The 19,787-nt window shown below is 42.6% G+C and overlaps 1 protein-coding gene across 3 annotated transcripts in view; it reads left to right on the top strand.

Annotated features, from left to right (window-relative positions):
- LOC115202479 (glutamate receptor ionotropic, NMDA 2C) overlaps positions 1 to 19,787 on the top strand; it is a 73,995-nt gene that overhangs the window by 35,056 nt on the left and 19,152 nt on the right. For all 3 annotated transcript variants that reach the window (XM_029766643.1, XM_029766650.1, XM_029766634.1), the window contains 3 exons: positions 9,445 to 10,043; positions 13,047 to 13,161; positions 18,812 to 19,023. In XM_029766643.1, the coding sequence (XP_029622503.1) occupies positions 9,445 to 10,043; positions 13,047 to 13,161; positions 18,812 to 19,023 (926 nt within the window). The remainder of the gene's footprint in view (positions 1 to 9,444; positions 10,044 to 13,046; positions 13,162 to 18,811; positions 19,024 to 19,787) is intronic.

Here is a 19,787-nt window from a genome sequence, read left to right as displayed (position 1 = left end):
ACTCAATCACTTAAAATGTTGTCTCTGAGAAAGCATGGAGTTTGATCTTGCACGAAGAGGAAGGCGAAAATTAACAGAGAACAGATTCCTATCCTGAGGAGATTTTGCTCAATTAGCATGTTGATTAGCTAAATTACAATAACCCATTAGAAACCTATTATTCCCTTTTTTTCTCGCAATTAGAAAAAGTTAAAACAATCATTGGATAATCAGTAGCCTGGCAGACACAAAGAATCCAATCAATGGAATGTATATGGGTGAGGACAAACAGGGTTTTACAAGAAGTATAGGACAAATTCAGACAAACCCAACTGAATGTGCTTGTCTGTTGTCTGTCTGTTGTCTGTCTGCAGTCGTTGAACTGAGAGAGAACTTCCTTAATAGAGGATTCTAATCTAGCTGTGAGGCATGCAGCCATATATCACCTTCTGATGGAATTTAAGTAAAATCTGCTTCACTATTGCCAATCAATCATGGCTAACACACATGCCTGGAATGTTAAAATGCAAGGGGGGCTTTGGTGCATTCCCACTGGGGATTTACAACCAGGGGTGACTGGTGGCTGCTATGTACGACATGGCGGTAGAGATGCTTCAGCCTTATCATCCTCTTCCTTCTCAGGATGAAATACATTTGTAGGATCATCATTTGACCAATTTCTCACAGCTGGAAAATAATCCTGCAGCAACAGGAAATTATTCTTATTTTGTGTATTATAATTAATGGACATTTTTGTAGGGGTTGATACATTTTTTGTTAGGGCAAATCAAGTCTGACATTTTTAAGTGGTAATTACAAACTTTAGAAGCATTTTTAAACATTGAATACACTACACGTTTGCATTTCCTGCTATACAGGACATTTCCTGCACCAACAGGGTGATCAAATTAAGATCCTACATATGTAGGACAAAACACAGAATCACATGCATACCGGGGAAATGTACTTACAAACCAGTGGATGCTGCTGAGGGGAGGACGGCTCATAATAATGTCTGGAACGGAGCAAATGGAATGGCATCATACACATGGAAACTGTCAGGACCGACCCTGGGAGACGAGAATCAAGTACAGGGAGTGAAAATGTAATGGATAATAGACAAGAAACAAACAAGGACAGCGTCTTGACAGGGGAAAACGTAACGACATCAATGCTGACACAGGGAACAAACTGAGGAGCAGACAGATTTAGAGGGACAATCAACAAAGTAATGGAGTCCGGGTGAGTCCAATATTGCGCAGATGCATGTAATGATGGTGACAGGTGTGCGTAATGATGGGCCGCCTGGCACCCTTGAGCTCCAGAGAGGGGGAGCGGGGGCAGGCGTGACAGGAAACCATGTGTTTATTGTATTTGATACCATTCCACCCATTACGCTCCAGCCATTACCACAAGCCCATCCTCCCCAAAGAAGGTGTCACCAACCTCCTGTGATACAAACAACGGAACCCAAATTGTGATTTGATATGTACTATATTACATGACTAAGCCATGTTTAACATGATTCACAAGGGGAATAACAGGGTACAGTCATGTATGAAATGTTTAACCACAACACACTTGCAGCAAAGCCCAATAGACGGAGACGTAGTAGTCCCAGATAGACAAGACAACCTTCAGACTGTGTCTGTCCAGCCGTCTCGCTTCACACACCTTCTATAATTGGGGACCGCATCCTAACTTGAGATTTATGGATGTAACCCAATTTTTTTATTACATCTTAAATCTCCCATTGACATTAACGCATAATTTATGCATACGTTTAAATGTATCTTAAGTTAGGATTGGGTCCAGAGTCTCTTTGTTTCAGTTGTCTGGAGAGGTGTTGGGAAGCAGGGTGAGCAGCAGCAGCAGCAGACCTCGTTTCTCAAAGCAGGAAGGGGAGCCTGAGGCCCATCCCTAAAGTAGAGAAACCTTTTTCTCCCTTCCTTTCTTCACATCCTAAACCTACTTGTGTCCCTCTCTACCTCGTTGCTTTGCATCCTGGGGCCAGTGACACAGATACAGTATGAACTGTCTAGACAGGGCTAAATAGGCTGGGATGGTATTCAGAGGAACTGTATGGGAATCTGCAATCTCAGTAGGGATGCATGAATACATTAAAAAATCACCTAATATATGTTTGTCCTGGTTTTCTGCAAGTCAAAGGCATATAATAAACATTGTTTATAGCGCATAATAATAGATCATTTAGAACGAGAATTGCAGAGTACAATACAATTCAGACAGACTAATGAATTTGTGCTCACTTTAGTGTTACAATGTAATATAAATGCATTCAAAATTGATATAATAACACTCAAAATTACAATATGATTGTAATTCAGTGCTATGTGTTACTGCATTTGGATCTCCTCTATCGTTGTGAGGAAGGACAAATGACTACGGCGGTGCACGTCTGTTCCTTGGCCCTGCGCAGGGTCCCTGTGACGTCAGCACATAGGACGAGCACATGACGACAGTGCCAGGGCACATCACGCTGGGAGTTGCAGGCGGACATATGCCGCAGCAAAGATCCATGTCCAGAAGTTACTCAACATCGGAGAGAGAGAGAGGGGGGAGGGGGAGAGAGAGAGAGACAGAGAAAGAGACAGAGCGAGAAAGAGAGCAGGTTGCCATGTGCTGCTCTTGCACTAAGGGAGGAAGAATAGAGAAAGAGAGAACTAGAGAGAGAACAAGGGAGAGCACGTCGGCCTTCTTCTCTCCACCGGCCCTTCTGGAAGGGCTACTCGCTGCCGGCCTCCCTCCCTCCCTCCCTCAGATTTATTTAGCAACTTCTGAATCATTTACAACACAGTACAGACCCCTGCTCTAATCTCTCAAGCCCCTAGGACCACAATTTCAGGTGTCCTTGCAGTTGCAACTTTGTGTTTTATTGAAAGCCTCAATTCTTTTCCTTAGTTTTTAAAAAAATCATTCCATCTCCATCAATAATTAGCGACCGCTCTTTGTTTCTGTGAGAGTCCTTCAAATGCCCACCATTGGTCCAGATTAAAAAGAAAAATCAGTAGCCTAAACTTTGTGTGTAGAGAGCATTGTATTCTGAAAAGAAAATCTGTTGTATTGGGGTTCTTGACCACTGACCAGGGGTCCTATAAAAGTATCTGTGCCGTGATATATATGGCTTTAATCTCTCATCTGACCCCGATTCAACCCATTTGAAAAGCATTCAGCTGCTAGTCTGTTACCCACAAAGCACTCAAGCAAAGAGCCATTTGGCTAATATAAAACATAAAATTAGAGAGAAGACATGAGATATGTGTTTTTGTTACAGTATATAAAGACACATCACTCTATCTTGTTGTTTGTAAGCAGATTACAGAAGACATATCATTCTTGTTAAACTGACCACTGACCAGACTCCACAGCTTGGGACTAAGGTTCTATCTGCATTTCTGCAGATAGTACTCTAAATACCCCAATTCATGGTGTTCAGTTCAAAAGAATACTATACAAAAATTGCTGGCACCATTCAAACCAATAACGGGATGGAACTTTAAAGCCAGTTATCTCAGAATCATATTTTTTTGCAGATAGAACCTTGCAGTCCTAAACTCTCACAGTGCCAGTGGAAGCTAAGCTGTTAACTAGATGCCTTTTAATCTTCTTTCTGAAATGTACACACTTACAGTACAGAGGCACAATGGGACGTCAGTCTATAGTCACAACCCTTTCATGGAAACAACAACACCATATACTAATCACCATCAACATAAAGAAACAAACATCTGGCCCTACACCTATAGGAGAACGTAGTATTGGTAATGGACACCTGTTTCCAACCAGATTCTCTTAAATCCCCCCAAGCCATGTGATTCGGACAGTATTGTCCATGTCCAACAGAATGTATCATCAGATATGGGTTGTGTCCTGATGCATCATGGTTAAGAGCTCCTGAGTGGTGCAGCAGTCTAAGGCACTGTATATCAGTGCTAGAGGTTTCACTACAGACCCTGGTTCGATTCCAGGCTGTATCACAACTGGCTGTGATTGGGAGTCCCATAGGGCGGTGCACAATTGGCCCAGCGTTGTCCGGGGTAGGCTGTCATTGTAAATAAGAATTTGTTCTTAACTGACTTGCCTAGTTAAATAAATAAAAAGAGCTTTAGCATGCTGGGTATGGCTGTAGCTGAGCCTATTGCTGTCCATGCTCAGGGCTCATTTGGACTACAGTACAGTTGTAATTGAGTGGTTGCTACCACACTTCTCTAGATAGAACCTTAGGGTGTTTTTGGCTGAGAGTCACAGTGTGATCGTGTACACATACTACACACAGGCACATACACACACAAACACACACACATGCCCTGGAGCAAATTGATTTTACACTCTGCCACACGCACAGAAAGAAGGCAGTAACTTAAACAGATTTGCTGCGGGACACTGAGAGGAGTTAGAACATTTGTAGATTTATGTCATATTCGCAACCTGCTCCTTTACTAACCTGCATAACACCCTTGCTCTTGCTAAGCTAATGTTGCAAGATGTTTTATTGTCCCTTCTACTGTATCACATCTACAGTACCTCCAAGGTAATATAGGAGGAGGTATTTTGTATATGGAAAAGGGTAGAACACAAATTGCTAAATGTTCAATGTTACTAATTGAAATAGAAACAGAGAGGATGTGATATTCAGAGCAATAAGAACGGTCAGTGGAGACACTCAGAGGAATAGACCAGTATGATGTCTGACATCTGGAGACACACAGATGGTTCTAACCTACTTTAGACTTCTCTGAAGGACAACAAGGAGACAGAATGAAACAGCAGAACAAGAGAACAGAGTAGTCCTGGTCTCTGGATACCTGGCTTTCTGTAACCCCAAACCTCAGCAAGCTTGATGACCATGACAGAGACAGAGCACAGTCCCCTAGAGAAGGAAAGGGACAGGGAAGGTCCAGCTTGAGTGAAGCAGTGACTTCTGGGTACTGTTCTGATAGCATCAAGGAAAAATGGCATACGGTGCCTTCAGAAAGTATTCACACCTCTTGACTTTTTTCCATATTTTGTGGTGTTACAAAGTGGGATTAAAATGGATTTAACTGTAATTTTTTTGTCAACAATCTTCACAAAAAACTAAACAAAAATATATATATATCTTGATTAGATAAGTATGTTAGAATCACCTTTGACAGCGATTACAGCTGTGAGTCTTTCTGGGTAAGTCTCTAAAAGTGTTCCACACCTGGATTGGGCAACATTTTGCATTATTCTTAAAAAAATTCTTCAAGCTCTGTCAAGTTGATGGTTGATCATTGCTAGACAACCATTTTCAGGTCTTGTCATAAATGTTCAAGTAGATTTAAGTCAAAACTGTAACTCGGCCACTCAGGAACATTCACTGCCGTCTTGGTTAGCAACTCCAGTGTATTTTTGGCCTTATGTGTAAGGTTATTGTCCTGCTGAAAGGTGAATTAATCTCCCAGTGTCTGGTGGAAAGCAGACTGCACCATGTCTTCCTCTAGGATTTTGCCTGTGCTTAGCTCCATTCAGCTTCTTTTTTATCCTGAAACTATTTCAAGCATACCCATAACATGATGCAGCCACCACTATGCTTGAAAATATGGAGAGTGGTACTCAGTAATGTGTTATATTGGATTTGCCCCAAACATAACACTTTGTATTCAGGACAAAAGTTAATTGCTTTGCCACACTTTCTTGAAGTATTATTTTAGTGCCTTGTTGCAAACAAGATGCATGTTTTGGAATATTTTTATTCGGTAAAGACGTACTTTTTTTCACTCTGTCAATTAGGTTAGTAATGTGGAGTAACTAAAATTACTAATACTGAAGGTTTTCTCCTATCACAGGCATTAAACTCTGTAAATGTTTTTCTTTCCTTCCTTCTTTTCTTTCCAAAACACTTGAGAGTGCTGTCTCTGATCAACTTTCTCGTTATCTCTATCAAAATAATCTTCTAGACCCTAACCAGTCAGGCTTCAAGACGGATCACTCAACCGAGACTGCTCTTCTCTGTGTCACGGAGACTCTCCGCACTGCCAAAGCTGACTCTGTCCCCTCTGTTCTGTTCTGTCTTTGACACCGTGAACCATCAGATCCTCCTCTCCACCCTCTCAGGGCTGGGCGTCTCAAGCTCTGCATATTCTTGGATTGCATCCTTCCTGGCAGGCTGCTCCTACCAGGTGACGTGGAGAGGATCTGTCTGCACAACTTACTCTCACTACTGGTGTCCCCCAGGGCTCGGTTCTAGGCCCTCTCCTCTTCTCTCTATACAGCAAGTCACTCGGCTCCATCATATCCTCACATGGTCTCTCCTATCATTGCTATGCAGACGACACTCAACTACTTTTCTCCTTCCCCCTTCTGACACCCAGGTGGCGACACGCATCTCTGCGTGCCTGGCAAATATCTGAACTTGGAAGTCGGCTCACCACCTCAAGCTTAACCTCGACAAGACGGAGCTGCTCTTCCTTCCGGGGAAGACCTCTCCATCACGGTTGACAACTCTAGTGTTGCCCTCCCAGAGCGCAACGAACCTTGGCGTGACCCTGGACAACACCCTGTCGTTCTCTGCAAACATCAAAGCAGCGACTCACTCCTGCAGGTCTACAACATCCATAGAGTACGACCCTACCTCACGCAGGAAGCGCTGCAGGTCCTAATCCAGGCACATGGCAACTCTCTGTGGCTGGGCTTCCCGCTTGTGCCATCAAACCCCTGCAACTTATCCAAAACGCTGCAGCCCGCCTGGTTTTCAACCTTCCCAAGTTCTCTCATGTCCCCCCGCTCCTCCGCACACTACACTGGCTTCCAGTTGAAGCTCTCATCCACTACAAGACCATGGTGCTTACCAAGGGGAACTGCAACTCCCTACCTTCAGGCTATGCTCAAACCCTACACCCCAACCCGAGCACTCCGTTCTGCCACCTCAGGTCTCTTGGCCCACCCACCCCACCCCACCCCTGCCCAGTCCAAGTTCTTCTCTGTCCTGGCACCCCAATGGTGGAATCTGCTTCCCCCTGAGTCCCTGCCCATCTTCCAAAAACTCTGAAACCCTATCTCTTCAAACAGTATCTTTAATAATCCTCCTCCTCAAATCAAATCAAAGTTACTTGTCACGTGCGCACAACAGGTGTAGACCTTACAGTGAAATGCTTACTTACAGGCTCTAACAATAGTGCGAAAAAAAGGTATGTGTGTGTGTGTGTGTGTGTGTGTGTGTGTGTGTGTGTGTGTGTGTGTGTGTGTGTGTGTGTGTGTGTGTGTGTGTGTAGGTAAGTAAAGAAAAAAAACAACAGTAAAAACACATTTGAAAATAACTGTAGCAAGGCTATATACAGACACCGGTTAGTCAGGCTTATTGAGGTACATGTAGGTATGGTTAAAGTGACTATGCATATATGATAAACAAAGAGTAGCAGCAGCGTAAAAGAGAGGTTGGGGGGGGCACACAATGCAAATAGTCTGGGTAACCATTTGGTTACCTGTTCAGCAGTCTTATGGCTTGGGGGTAAAAACTGTTGAGAAGCCTTTTTGTCCTAGACTTGGCCCTCCGGTACCGCTTGCCATGCGGTAGTAGAGAGAACAGTCTATGACTGGGGTGGCTGGGGTCTTTGACAATTTTTAGGGCCTTCCTCTGACACCGCCTGTTGTAGAGGTCCAGGATGGCAGGCAGCTTTGCCCCATTGATGTACTGGGCCATACGCACTACCCCTCCTTTTACCCACTTACCAATAGGTGCCCTTCTTTGCGAGGCATTGGAAAACCTCCCTGGTCTTTGTGGTTGAATCTGTGTTTGAAATTCACTGCTCGGCTGAGGAACCTTAAAGATAATTGTATGTGTGGGGTACAGAAAGTCATTCAAAGTCATGTTAAACACCATTATTGAACACAAAGTGAATCCATGAAACTTATTATGTGACTTGTTAAGCACATTTTTACTCCTGAATTTATTTAGGCTTGCCATAACAAAGGGGTTGAATAATTGTCTCAAGACATTTCAACTTCATTTTTTATTAATTTGTAAACATTTCAAAAAACATAATTCCACTTTGACATTATGGGGTATTGTGTATAGATCAGTGACCAAAAAAACTAAATTTAATCCATTTTAAATTCAAGCTCAAACACAACAAAATGTGGAAAAAGTAAAACGATGTGAACACATTCTGAAGGAACTGTATGTGTAAATGGCATAATATCAAGAAACTGAGCCTCACCAAAACCATTCACACTTAGGAGGGGCAAAAGTAATTTTTTTTATCATCAAATCTACTTTATAGATTTATTTGGGGTGATAAAGAAAATTATACGCTTTTTATTTATTATAAAGTTGCCGTTTATGCAAAGTAATTTAAAAAGCGAAAGTCTTAATGATCAACCCAGATATGCAACCAGTGAAACAGTAAAATCTCTGTAATTGATGTAACTTTTTATTACACTTTGTTAATCATTACAATTCACTGGGGTTGCAAATGATTTACGATGCTAATTGTTTTACAAAGCAATTATGGTGCAATGATTTCTATGAGCAGCGTGCTTAATTCAAAACCAATAAACAATCATTAACTTCTCTTAGAGTCAAGACATATCAATGGCATCCAACCCGAAAATGTACTGTATGGGTCATAAGCAGTTTTAAAAACAATGATGGATTCTGTTATTTTCTAGTAAGAAACACAAAAATAAAACCCTGCCCTGTGTCAGCCCATAGCCTTCTCAGGTTGCAGAAACATGTTTATGCCAAGACCATTACTGATATGAATATTCCAACAAGATTGATGGAAAAAACATATATTATTCTGTTCCCTGAACATAAAACAAGACAAACGCTCTTACAAACACACACAGACAAGAAACAGCTCTGATCTTCCTCAAAATTCCTGGATCACTTTAGTTAACACAACACAGCATTTTCATACTCCTCTCTCCAAGGTCAAAGAGGAGAGACATCTTGAGAAAAGTCAGAGATAAAAAGAGAAAACAGGGGCTGGGCTCAGTGACAGTGGGCTCAGTGATAGTGCCAAGTATGTATGAGGGCCAATGTTGCTGTGGCAAGTGGGAGACACATGGGTTAAAGTGATGAATGGTGCCTGGGCTACAGGGAAAGCAACACCAAACAGAATCACTTACTGTAGAGTACTGCCTCTCAGCCCGGAGACTTCACACCACTTCTGGGTGGGCTGGCTGGTGGTCAGGAGCTGGACGAACTGGACGGAGCACACAGACACACTGTCAAGCTACCCTCAGGATTCTACTGTCATTTCTTGATTATTATTTTCTTTTTTACATATGACTGGCTGAATTACATAAAACACAATCATATAATTCCCACTAAGCAGGCTATTAAGAAAGTCACTGCATTAGGTCATTAGAAGGTTTTAATTGTGCTTGTTAGATAAATTTAGCAAATTGATTGAGCTTAAATTAACTATCCATTAAGGGCTGTTATCTGTGCTCACTCTGCTGTCTGTCTCTCTGCAGGGCGACGGCTCCACGTTCCTCCAGCTGGGCTCCTCCATCGAGCAACAGATAAACGGCATGTTCAAGGTGATGGAGGAGTATAACTGGGACAGCTTCGTGGTCATCACCAGCCTGTACCCGGGCTACGAGGTCTACGTGGACTATGTCAAGACCTTCACTGACACCAGCTACTTCATGTGGGAACTGCAGGACGTGCTGACCTTCGACATGTCTGCCGACGGCATGAACGACATCCGGGCACGGCGCCTGCTGCAGCAGATCGACGCCCAGGTACTGCTGGTATACTGCTCCCACGAGGAGGCCCAGTACCTGTTCAGTATGGCCGGAGAGGCCGGCCTGCTGGGGCCTGGCTACATCTGGATCCTCCCCAGCCTTGCCGTGGGGAACCCAGATATGCCCCCACCAAACAGCTTCCCTGTGGGCCTCATCAGCATCATCACCGACCGCTGGCGGATGAGCTTGAGGAAGAGGGTGCGCGATGGGGTGGCCATCGTGGTCAAAGGGGTGCAGAGCTTCCGCAAACAGAGGGGCTTCATCCCCGAGGGCCACAACGACTGCCACAGCCCGGTTAGGGCATCTTCTAATGATACACTGTTCAGGTGAGTGGAGGTGGGGGGATGGAAGGGAGGCATACTGACATACTGTATGTTGTAGATTGTTCATTGCAATAAGAGAATGGAGAGATTAAGTGATACAGTTGAAGTCAGAAGTTCACATACAACTTAGCCAAATACATTTAAACTCAGTTTTTCACAATTACTGACATTTAATCCTAGTAAAAAATTCCCTGTCTTAGGTCACCACTTTATTTTAAGAATGTGAAGAAGGATTTATTTCAGCTTTTATTTCTTTCATCACATTCCTAGTGAGTCAGAAGTTTACATACACTCAATTAGTATTTGGTAGCATTTGCCTTAGAATTGTTTAACTTGGGTCAAACATTTCGGGTAGCCTTCCACAAGCTTCCCACAATAAATTGGGTGAATTTTGGCCCATTCCTCCTGACAGAGCTGGTGTAACTGAGTCAGGTTTGTAGGCCTCCTTGCTCACACATGCTTTTTCAGTTCTGCCCACACATTATCTATAGGGTTGAGGTCAGGGCTTTGTGATGGCCACTCCAATACCTTGACTTTGTTGTCCTTAAGCCATTTTGACACAACTTTGGAAGTATGCTTGGGGTCATTGTCCATTTGGAAGACCCATTTGCGACCAAGCTTTAAGTTCCTGACTGATGTCTTGAGATGTTGCTTCAATATATCCACATAATTGTCCCGCCTCATGATGCCATCTATTTTGTGAAGTGCACCAGTCCCTCCTGCAGCAAAGCACCCCCACAACATTATGCTGCCACCCCCGTGCTTCACGGTTGGGATGGTGTTCTTTGGCTTGCAAGTCTCCCCCTTTTTCCTCCAAACATGACGATGGTCATTATGGCCAATCAGTTCTATATTTGTTTCATCCGACCAGAGGACATTTCTCCAAAAAGTACGATCTTTGTCACCATGTGCAGTTGCAAACCGTAGTCTGGCATTTTTATGGTGGTTATGGAGCAGTGGCTTCTTCCTTGCTGAGCGTCCTTTCAGGTTATGTCGATATAGGACTCGTTTTACTGTGGATATAGATACTTTTGTACCTGTTTCCTACAGCATCTTCACAAGGTCCTTTGCTGTTGTTCTGGGATTGATTTTCACTTTTCTCACCAAAGTACGTTCATCTCTAGGAGACAGAACACATTTCCTTCCTGAGCAGTATGACGGCTGCATGGTCCCATGGTGTTTATACTTGCGTATATTGTTTGTACAGATGAATGTGGTACCTTCAGGCGTTTGGAAATTGCTCCCAAGGATGAACCAGACTTGTAGAGGTCTGCCATTTTTTTCTGAGGTCTTGGCTGATTTCTTTAGATTTTCCCATGATGTCAAGCAAAGAGGCACTCAGTTTGAAGGTAGGTCTTGAAATACATCCACAGGTACACCTCCAATTGACTCAAATTATGTCAATTAGCCTATCAGAAGATTCTAAAGCCATGACATCATTTTCTGGAATTTTCCAAGCTGTTTAAAGGCACAGTCAACGTAGTGTATGTAAACTTCTGACCCACTGGAATTGTGATACAGTGAATTATAAGTGAAATAATCTGTCTGTAAACAATTGTTGGAAAAATTACTTGTGTCATGCACAAAGTAGATGTCCTAACCGACTTGCCAAAACTATAGTTTGTTAACAAGAAATTTGTGGAGTGTTTGAAAAATGAGTTTTAATGACTCCAACCTAAGTGTTTGTAAACTTCCAACTTCAACTGTAACTGTAGGAGATTGAGAAGGACTGACTTGAAACAGAGAGAGAGAGTTGGCAACATCAGTTAACAGTTGCTCAACAGTCATTTAGCTGTGGCTTTCCATCTGCTTAATGTTGTGGTGGGGGGCAACATGGTACTCTCCCTGTCACTCCCTTAACCCCTGCCTGCCAACTCATCCATCCTACCTCTGTCCCATCACCTCACTGTTGGAAGCACTGGCATCACAGAGAGATGATGTGGCCTGTCATACCTGCCCAGCCCAGCCCAAAAGAGCAATCTGGCGCCATCTGTGCCAGGGAACATGGAGCAAATCCTATTTGGTTCTAAAACATTTTTAATCAGTCAAAGGGAGGCTCGGCTTCTGTAGGGAAAACAGATTCAGCGTCAGCATTTGGCACTAGCCAAGGTCATTGAGACTGGACTGGGAGGATTGGAGAGTTTCCAGGCAGGGTACAAGGAGGTATTCTTTATACATTTTTGTGGACCAGGATCGTAATATGAAATCTGACACAGTTCAGTGGTATTAAAACATCACTTTCTCCTCAGAAGTAATTTTCCCTTTTCTGAAAGTGGCTAGCCTGAGGGAAAGATAACTTCTCTTTTTGTAAATCGAAATCCTTCATGAAAAAGGAGAACCGTCTGGGCAGCTGTATTTCAGCCTTTGATTTGAGTCATGCTGCTGTTTCCAACCCCTACGATTTTCCACTTTAAAGACCAAAAAATCCTGAGTGGAATAGCAATGACCAAAGTTAGTAATATGAGGGTCCGGCAGGCAGGACAAAGCCTGGTATAGCACTCTTCGTCTGCTGTCCACTCTTTTATTTCCCTCCCTGGTACAATGTTGTTCTTTCTGACAGACCTCCCTATTCAAAGGGAGGCACTTCAAACGGTGCAGTGCCTCGCTCTCTCCTCGGCGGTCAATAGACTCAACACCTCATTTAATTAGGTCTCTTTTTAATGAGCTTTTGATTATAAATCACTCCGCCTGTTAATAAGATTATCACAGATTACCAGATTAAACGAGCCTTTCACATGGACTAGACAGAGGGCCCGTTCATTACCCAGCATGCTTTCATCACCTCTGCTTACTGAGAGAGAGAGGGAGGAGAGGTGAGAGAGCAGCCTCGCAGTGTGTGATGACAGGGAGTTCACAACATGTCGATAGCTATGTGCACAACAAGCAGCAGGTAGTGCTTTAGAAATAGGATGAAACCATTGGAAGATTGGATTAATGGACAGTAACGACTATTAGTATAATGTTGTAATAGTATTTAACTCTTTGATTGATTTCCTTTGTTTTCAGGCACATGTTAAACGTAACATGGGAACACAATGACTTCTCGTTCAACCCTGAAGGGTACCTGATCAACCCAGCTATGGTCATCATCACCTTAGATCGAGAGAGACAGTGGGATAAGGTGAGACATTACACTTCATTATATTCCTCCCAATCAGTAAAACCAGGGTTGGGCATATTGTGGGCTGTTACGTTTCCTTTGCATCACCTGTTACAAAATACAGACTGTCCACCTAATAGGCTAGCATTTTGCTCTAACTGCCTCCTACCAATCACAGTGTCCTAACCGGCCACTATACCCAGTGTCTCTCCATACCACAGGACTAGTGTGATTACACGTCTGACTGATCTCTCTACAAACACCAGCTATTCAAATGAGCCTGCCTAGCGTTTCACTACCTCAGAGCCACCGACTCTTAGCGAACGGAACCTTGTCTCACATATTCATCCCACCTTCACAACACACCTTCCCTCTACCTGTAACGCCCTTCTTATTGACGGTTGATATTGTCAGGAGGTTCCCAGTAGGGAGTAGACACTGAAGGGAGGTGGAGGTTAGTTTTCTTCCTTAAATGCAGTCAGTGGTTGAATGGAGGTTGATGTGTGTCAGAGCATGTTGTGCCAAACCACATCTCTGGGTAAACAGCTCCAGGCCTTCTCCAGCTTTTTACATGCCATCGATGTTCTCTCAAGGTTGGTTCCTATTAATTTCAGGTATGTTATTGTAACTGAGGCCTATGCCTCTGTAATTTGGAGGGTCTGACAGCAGGCTGTACTGAAGGCTATCAGACGTGTGGTTGGTCAGAGAGAGAGAGAGAGTATTAGCCTATTGACAGCTTGTGCCAATGGAAAGGTTGCAATTAAAAATACAACAGAAAATGAACGTAGCTGTTGTAGTGTAGTGAGTCCACTTTGAGGTTGAGAAGTCAACAAACTTACTGCTGGACGTGATCTAAAAGACTCCTCTTTAAACTCTGTTACTGGAAATATCTGAGCTACTCAAAAAATTACCTGAAGTGTTACTTCAAAAGAATAACAAGAAAACATGCTCATTCATTGCAGATCAATGAGGCAAACTTACACTGAGTGTACAAAACATTAGGAACACCTGCTCTTTCCATGACATAGACTGACCAGGTGAATCCGGGTGAAAGCTATCATCCCTTATTAATGTCACTTATTTATCCACTTCAATCAGTGTAGATGAAGGGGAGGAGACAGGTTAAATAATACTTTTTTACCCTTGAGACAATTGAGACATGGATTGTGTATGTGTGCCATTCAGAGGGTGAATGGACAAGACAAAATATTGAAGTGCCTTTGAACAGGGTATGGTAGTAGGTGCCAGGCGCACTGGTTTGAGTGTGTCAAGAACTGCAACACTGCTGGGTTTTTCACGCTCAACAGTTTCCCATGTGTATCAGGAATGATCCACCACCGAAAGGACATCCAGCTAACTTGACACAACTGTGGGACGCATTGGAGTCAACATGGGCCAGAATCCCTATGGAACGCTTTCGACACCTTGTAGAGTCCATGCCCCAACGAATTGAGGCTCAAAGAAGAAGAGAAGGAAAAGAAGAGAAAGAAAAGAAGAGAAGGTGAAGAAGAGAAGAGGAAGAGGTGGAGAAGAGAAGAAGAGAAGAAGAAGACAAGGAGAAGAAGTCTTTATCTTTCCTTAATTTTAGCCAGTCTGAGCCTTAAAGTATGTTTCTGGATTTGACAACAGCTAATGGGGATCATAATAAAATACCAAAAATACCAAATCATTAGGAACATTGCTCACTCCAAGTACTATCCAAGCTCAGGCTATAGGTATTTGAGATCTTGGCTTCCTCTCTCATCTCCAATATGTTACAAAGGCAAACTGACAAGTCTGTTCTTTGACACAAACAAAGAGGTTTGGCTCTGTAAAGCCAGTAAAAAGAGTGAGGGGACACTCTTACGCTCTCTTTTCCTCTTACAGCTGATAAACTACTTGTGTCTTTTCACCAAGAGCTTAGAATCAATCTCTCCTTCTGATTGCTTTTGTCATTTCTACTAGAAGTCCCAGCCACTCATCGCATTATGTTCAGCCATCTCGGAAACAACCCCCCACAGCTCAGCTCATTGCAGATCAATTGCAGATCAATGAGGCAAACTTACACTGAGTGTATAAAACATTAGGAACACCTGCTCTTTCCATGACATAGACCAACCAGGTGAATCCAGGTGAAAGATATGATCCCTTATTGATGTCACTTGTTAAATCCACTTCAATCAGTGTAGATGAAGGGGAGGAGACAGGTTAAATAATACTTTTTTACCCTTGAGACAATTGAGACATGGATTGTGTATGTGTGCCATTCAGAGGGTGAATGGACAAGACAAAATATTGAAGAGCCTTTGACAGGGTATGGTAGTAGGTGCCAGGCGCAGCAGGTATGTATCAAGAACTGCAACGCTGCTGGGTTTTTCACGCTCAACAGTTTCCCATGTGTATCAGGAATGATCCACCACCGAAAGGACATCAAGCTAACTAAGCATTGGAGTCAACATGGGCAAGAATCCCTATGGAACGCTTTCGACACCTTGTAGAGTCCATGCCCCAACGAATTGAGGCTCAAAGAAGAAGAGAAGGAGAATAAGAAAAGAGGAGAAGAGGAGGAGAATAAGAAAAGAAGATAAGAGGAAGAGGAAGAGAAGGAGAAGGGAAGAGAAGAAGAAGAAGGAGAAGAAGAGAAGAAGAAGAGAAGGAGAAGAAGAGAAGGAGAAGAAGAGAAGAAGAAGAAAAGGAGAAGACAAGGAGAAGACAAGGAAAAGAAAAGAAGAAGAAGAAGAAGAAGTGAAGGAGAAGAGAAGGGGAAGAAGAGAAGGAGAAGAAGAGAAGAAGAAGAAGAAGAGAAGGAGAAGAAGAGAAGAAGAAGAGAAGGAGAAGAAGAGGAGGAGATGAAGAAGAAGAAGACGAAGAGAAGGAGATGAAGAAGAGAAGAAGAAGAGAAGGAGATGGAGAAGAGGAGAAGAAGAGAAGAAGAAGAGAAGGAGATGGAGAAGAGGAGAAGAAGAGAAGAAGAAGAGAAGGAGAAGAGAAGGAGATGGAGAAGAGGAGAAGAAGAGAAGGAGATGAAGAAGAGAAGACGAAGAGAAGGAGATGGAGAAGAGGAGAAGAAGAGAAGAAGAAGAGAAGGAGAAGAAGAGGAGAAGAAGAAAAAGAGCAGAAGAAGAAGAGATGAAGAGAAGAAGAAGAAGACGAAGGGAAGGAGGAGGAGAAGAGGAGAAGAAGAAGAAAAGGAGAAGAAGAAGAAGAAGAGATGAGAGAAGAAGAAGAAGACGAAGAGAAGGAGAGGAGGAGAAGAAGAGAAGGAGAAGAGAAGGAGAAGAATAGGAGGAGAAGAAGAGAAGAAGAAGAAGAGAAGAAGAAGAAGAGAATGAGAAAATAAGGAGAAGAAGAGAAGGAGAAGAAAAGAAGAAGAAGAAGAAGAAGAGAAGGAGAAGAAGAGGAGGAGAAGAAGAGAAGAAGAAGGAGAAGCGGAAAAGAAGAGGAGAGGAGAAGAAGAGGAGAAGAAGAGAAGGAGAAGAAGAGAAGGAGAAGAAGAGGAGAAGAAGAAGAAGAAGAAGGGGAGGAGAAGAGAAGGAGAAGAAGAAGAAGAGGAGCAGGAGGAGAAGAGAAGGAGAAGGAGAAGCGGAAAAGAACAGGAGAAAAGAAGGAGAAGAAGAGGAGGAGAAGAAGAGAAGAAGAAGAAGAAGAGAAGGATAAGAAGAAAAGAACAAGAAGAAGAAGAAGAGGAGGAGAAGAAGTCTGGGGATCCAGACAGGCTATAGGTATTTGAGATCTTGGTTTCCTCTCTCATCTCCAATATGTTACAAAGGCAAACTGACAAGTATGTTCTTTAACACAAACAAAGAGGTTTGGCTCTGTAAAGCCAGTAAAAAGAGTGAGGGGACACTCTTACGCTCTCGTTTACCATTGTGATCCATTGACAAGGCCCATAAACTGTGAGAAAGGAAAACAAGAGGATTAATCAATAGTCCGGCAGGAGAGACAGGAATAACTAAGCATACCAGTAAAACAGAGGATATTCTAATGGTTGTATTTTGTTGTCCTTAGTGACATCTGACAATAATGACTGCAATAATCAGATACCTTCCAGTATTAGTAGGAGAGATTATTATGAAGCAAAGGCATTTGTCAGTGGTACAGGTTGACCTCCTGATAAAACGTTTAGGACAGCCAATCATTTTCCAAAGTAAGCAGAATTATGCAGTCTTTGACTGCTGTAAAATAATGTATTTTTTTGTTAAATGTAACCTTTATTTAACTAGGCAAGTCAGTTAAGAACAAAATCTTATTTTCAATGGCGGCCTACACTGACCAAATCTGGACAATGCTGGGCCAATTGTGCGCCATCCTATGGGACTACCAAGCACAGCCGGTTGTGATACAGCCTGGATTTGAACCAGGGTGTCTGTAGTGACGCCTCTAGCACTGAGATGCAGTGCCTTAGACCGCTGTGATACAATCTGGATTCGAACCAGGGTGTCTGCAGTGACTCCTCTAGCACTGAGATGCAGTGCCTTAGACGGCTGTGATACAGCCTGGATTCGAACCAGGGTGTCTGTAGTGACTCCTCCAAGCATCCTTTCAGTGACCCCTGACATGAATTAAAGATGGCAATGCAATCCATACATTCTAAAAAGTTATTGACCAGTATTCTGCCATTGTAGAGGTAGTTGATTGAACACAAACATGTTGTTAATGTGATTTTACCCTGTAGCCTTTTGTTGCTGATACATGTGACAATCCACCAGTATATTGACAGTAACCTAAAAGTTGATCATTATGCTCTATGTGCAAACACAGAAACAATGAATACAATTATCAACACAGTTCACGATCCATTTTAATGTAGCTCCGTAATAATTAGGAGGCATAAAAAACAATTAACACCAAAACAGTCTGGAGAGAATACTTATTCGACTCTTTGTTTAACCTTAAACAACTCTTAATTATGGAACTTCACTGATTAAAGGCACAATATGTGTGCCATTAAGAACGGTTAAATCATCATCACTATGTAAAAGTTTACAACCTCATTCTCAACACATAAAACCATAGAGAACAATAATAGAAGTGTTATTGCTTTGGGCTCTGTGAAAGCCACAGTTTAATTACTGCGTGTGATCACTTTTTTTCTGAGTCACTGCAATGAAGCAGAGAAGTGCTGTTCAGCATACTGAACTACTTCATCACCACTGAGATGGACAACTGGGTTTGGTAATGGAGGAAACAACAGATAAAGAGTTTGGTCCTCTGTGACCGGCTGATCCTCACAGCTTAAGTACAGATGTTCAGAGTGAGACTAGACAAACTTCTCTAACTTAGTGCAAGGAGACGTCGCAGGTGGTGCAACTCCTCTGTGTGTGCCTCAGGATTGTTGAGGTCTATTTAAAATGGGCAAAGATCTTGTCTTTCTGCATCCTGATATATATTTGATCGACTGTATGTTTTCCTTGTGGAAATGAGAGAATCCATCACTTAGCATTCAACAGTAAAATGTATTTAGTTTTTTTCTATAATAAAATACACAGGAAAATTGATAACAAAAAATGCAGACCTGGAAATAACATTTCCTCGACATAATCTATCCTGGCATTTCCCACACGGCTGCATGAAAATCAGACACAAATCTCTGAGGAGTAGTTTGAGATGTGATTGTATTGCAGGTTTGAATACCGATAAGCTAAAGTATGACTCATGCCTGTTATTTTCTCTTCTCTCTCTCCTCTTCCAGGTGGGGAACTATGAGATGGGGATCCTGCAGATGAGATACCCGGTGTGGCCTCGCTATGGCACCTATCTGGAGCCCGTATCAGATAACAGACACTTGACTGTGGCCACACTGGAGGAACGTCCCTTTGTCATAGTGGAGGCTGTCGACCCCATGACTGGGACCTGTGTCAGCAACACTGTGCCCTGCCGCCGCCAGTCCAACAAGACAGAGACGTGAGTGGAACAATATTCCTTGAAACCTTTTGGTCTTCTCTGATATTAATGACGCCAAACGTTTTCTGATGAGAAGGATGAAACAGAGCATAAAAGTGTTGTGTACTACTATGGTCATGTACATCCATTATCCTGTTTCACTAACCATTACCTGTTGTCAGTGACGATTTTAGCATGTATATCTTGGTGGGGCAAACTCCGAAAAACATTTTTAGATGCATGCCAGCAAAGCCACTACACAACACAAAACAACACTAAATAATACATTAATTGCACTATAACGGTGACAAACAGTGCCCCAAATCTGTTCAAATCAAATCAAATGTTATTGGTCACATACACATGGTTAGCAGATGTTAATGCGAGTGTAGCAAAATACTTGTGCTTCTAGTTCCAACAGTGCAGTAATATCTAACATGTAATCTAATAATTCCCCAACAACTACCTAATACACATAAATCTAAAGGGGTGAATGAGAATATATACATATACATATATGGATGAGCGATGGCCGAGCAGCGTAGGCAAGGTGCAGTAGATGATATAAAATACAGTATATACATGTGATATGAGTAATGTAAGATATGTAAACATTATTAGTGGCATTATTTAAAGTGACATTATTTAAAGTGACTAGTGATCCATTTATTAAAGTGTCCAGTGATTGGGTCTCAATACAGTATATACATGTGATATGAGTAATGTAAGATATGTAGACATTATTAAAGTGCCATTATTTAGAGTGGCATTAGGGCTTGCATAAA

This window comes from Salmo trutta, chromosome 1 (assembly GCF_901001165.1).
Source record: "Salmo trutta chromosome 1, fSalTru1.1, whole genome shotgun sequence".
NCBI lineage: Eukaryota > Metazoa > Chordata > Actinopteri > Salmoniformes > Salmonidae > Salmo > Salmo trutta.
The sequence above is the reverse complement of the archived record's forward strand: the minus strand, read 5'-3'. Positions and strand labels throughout refer to the sequence as shown.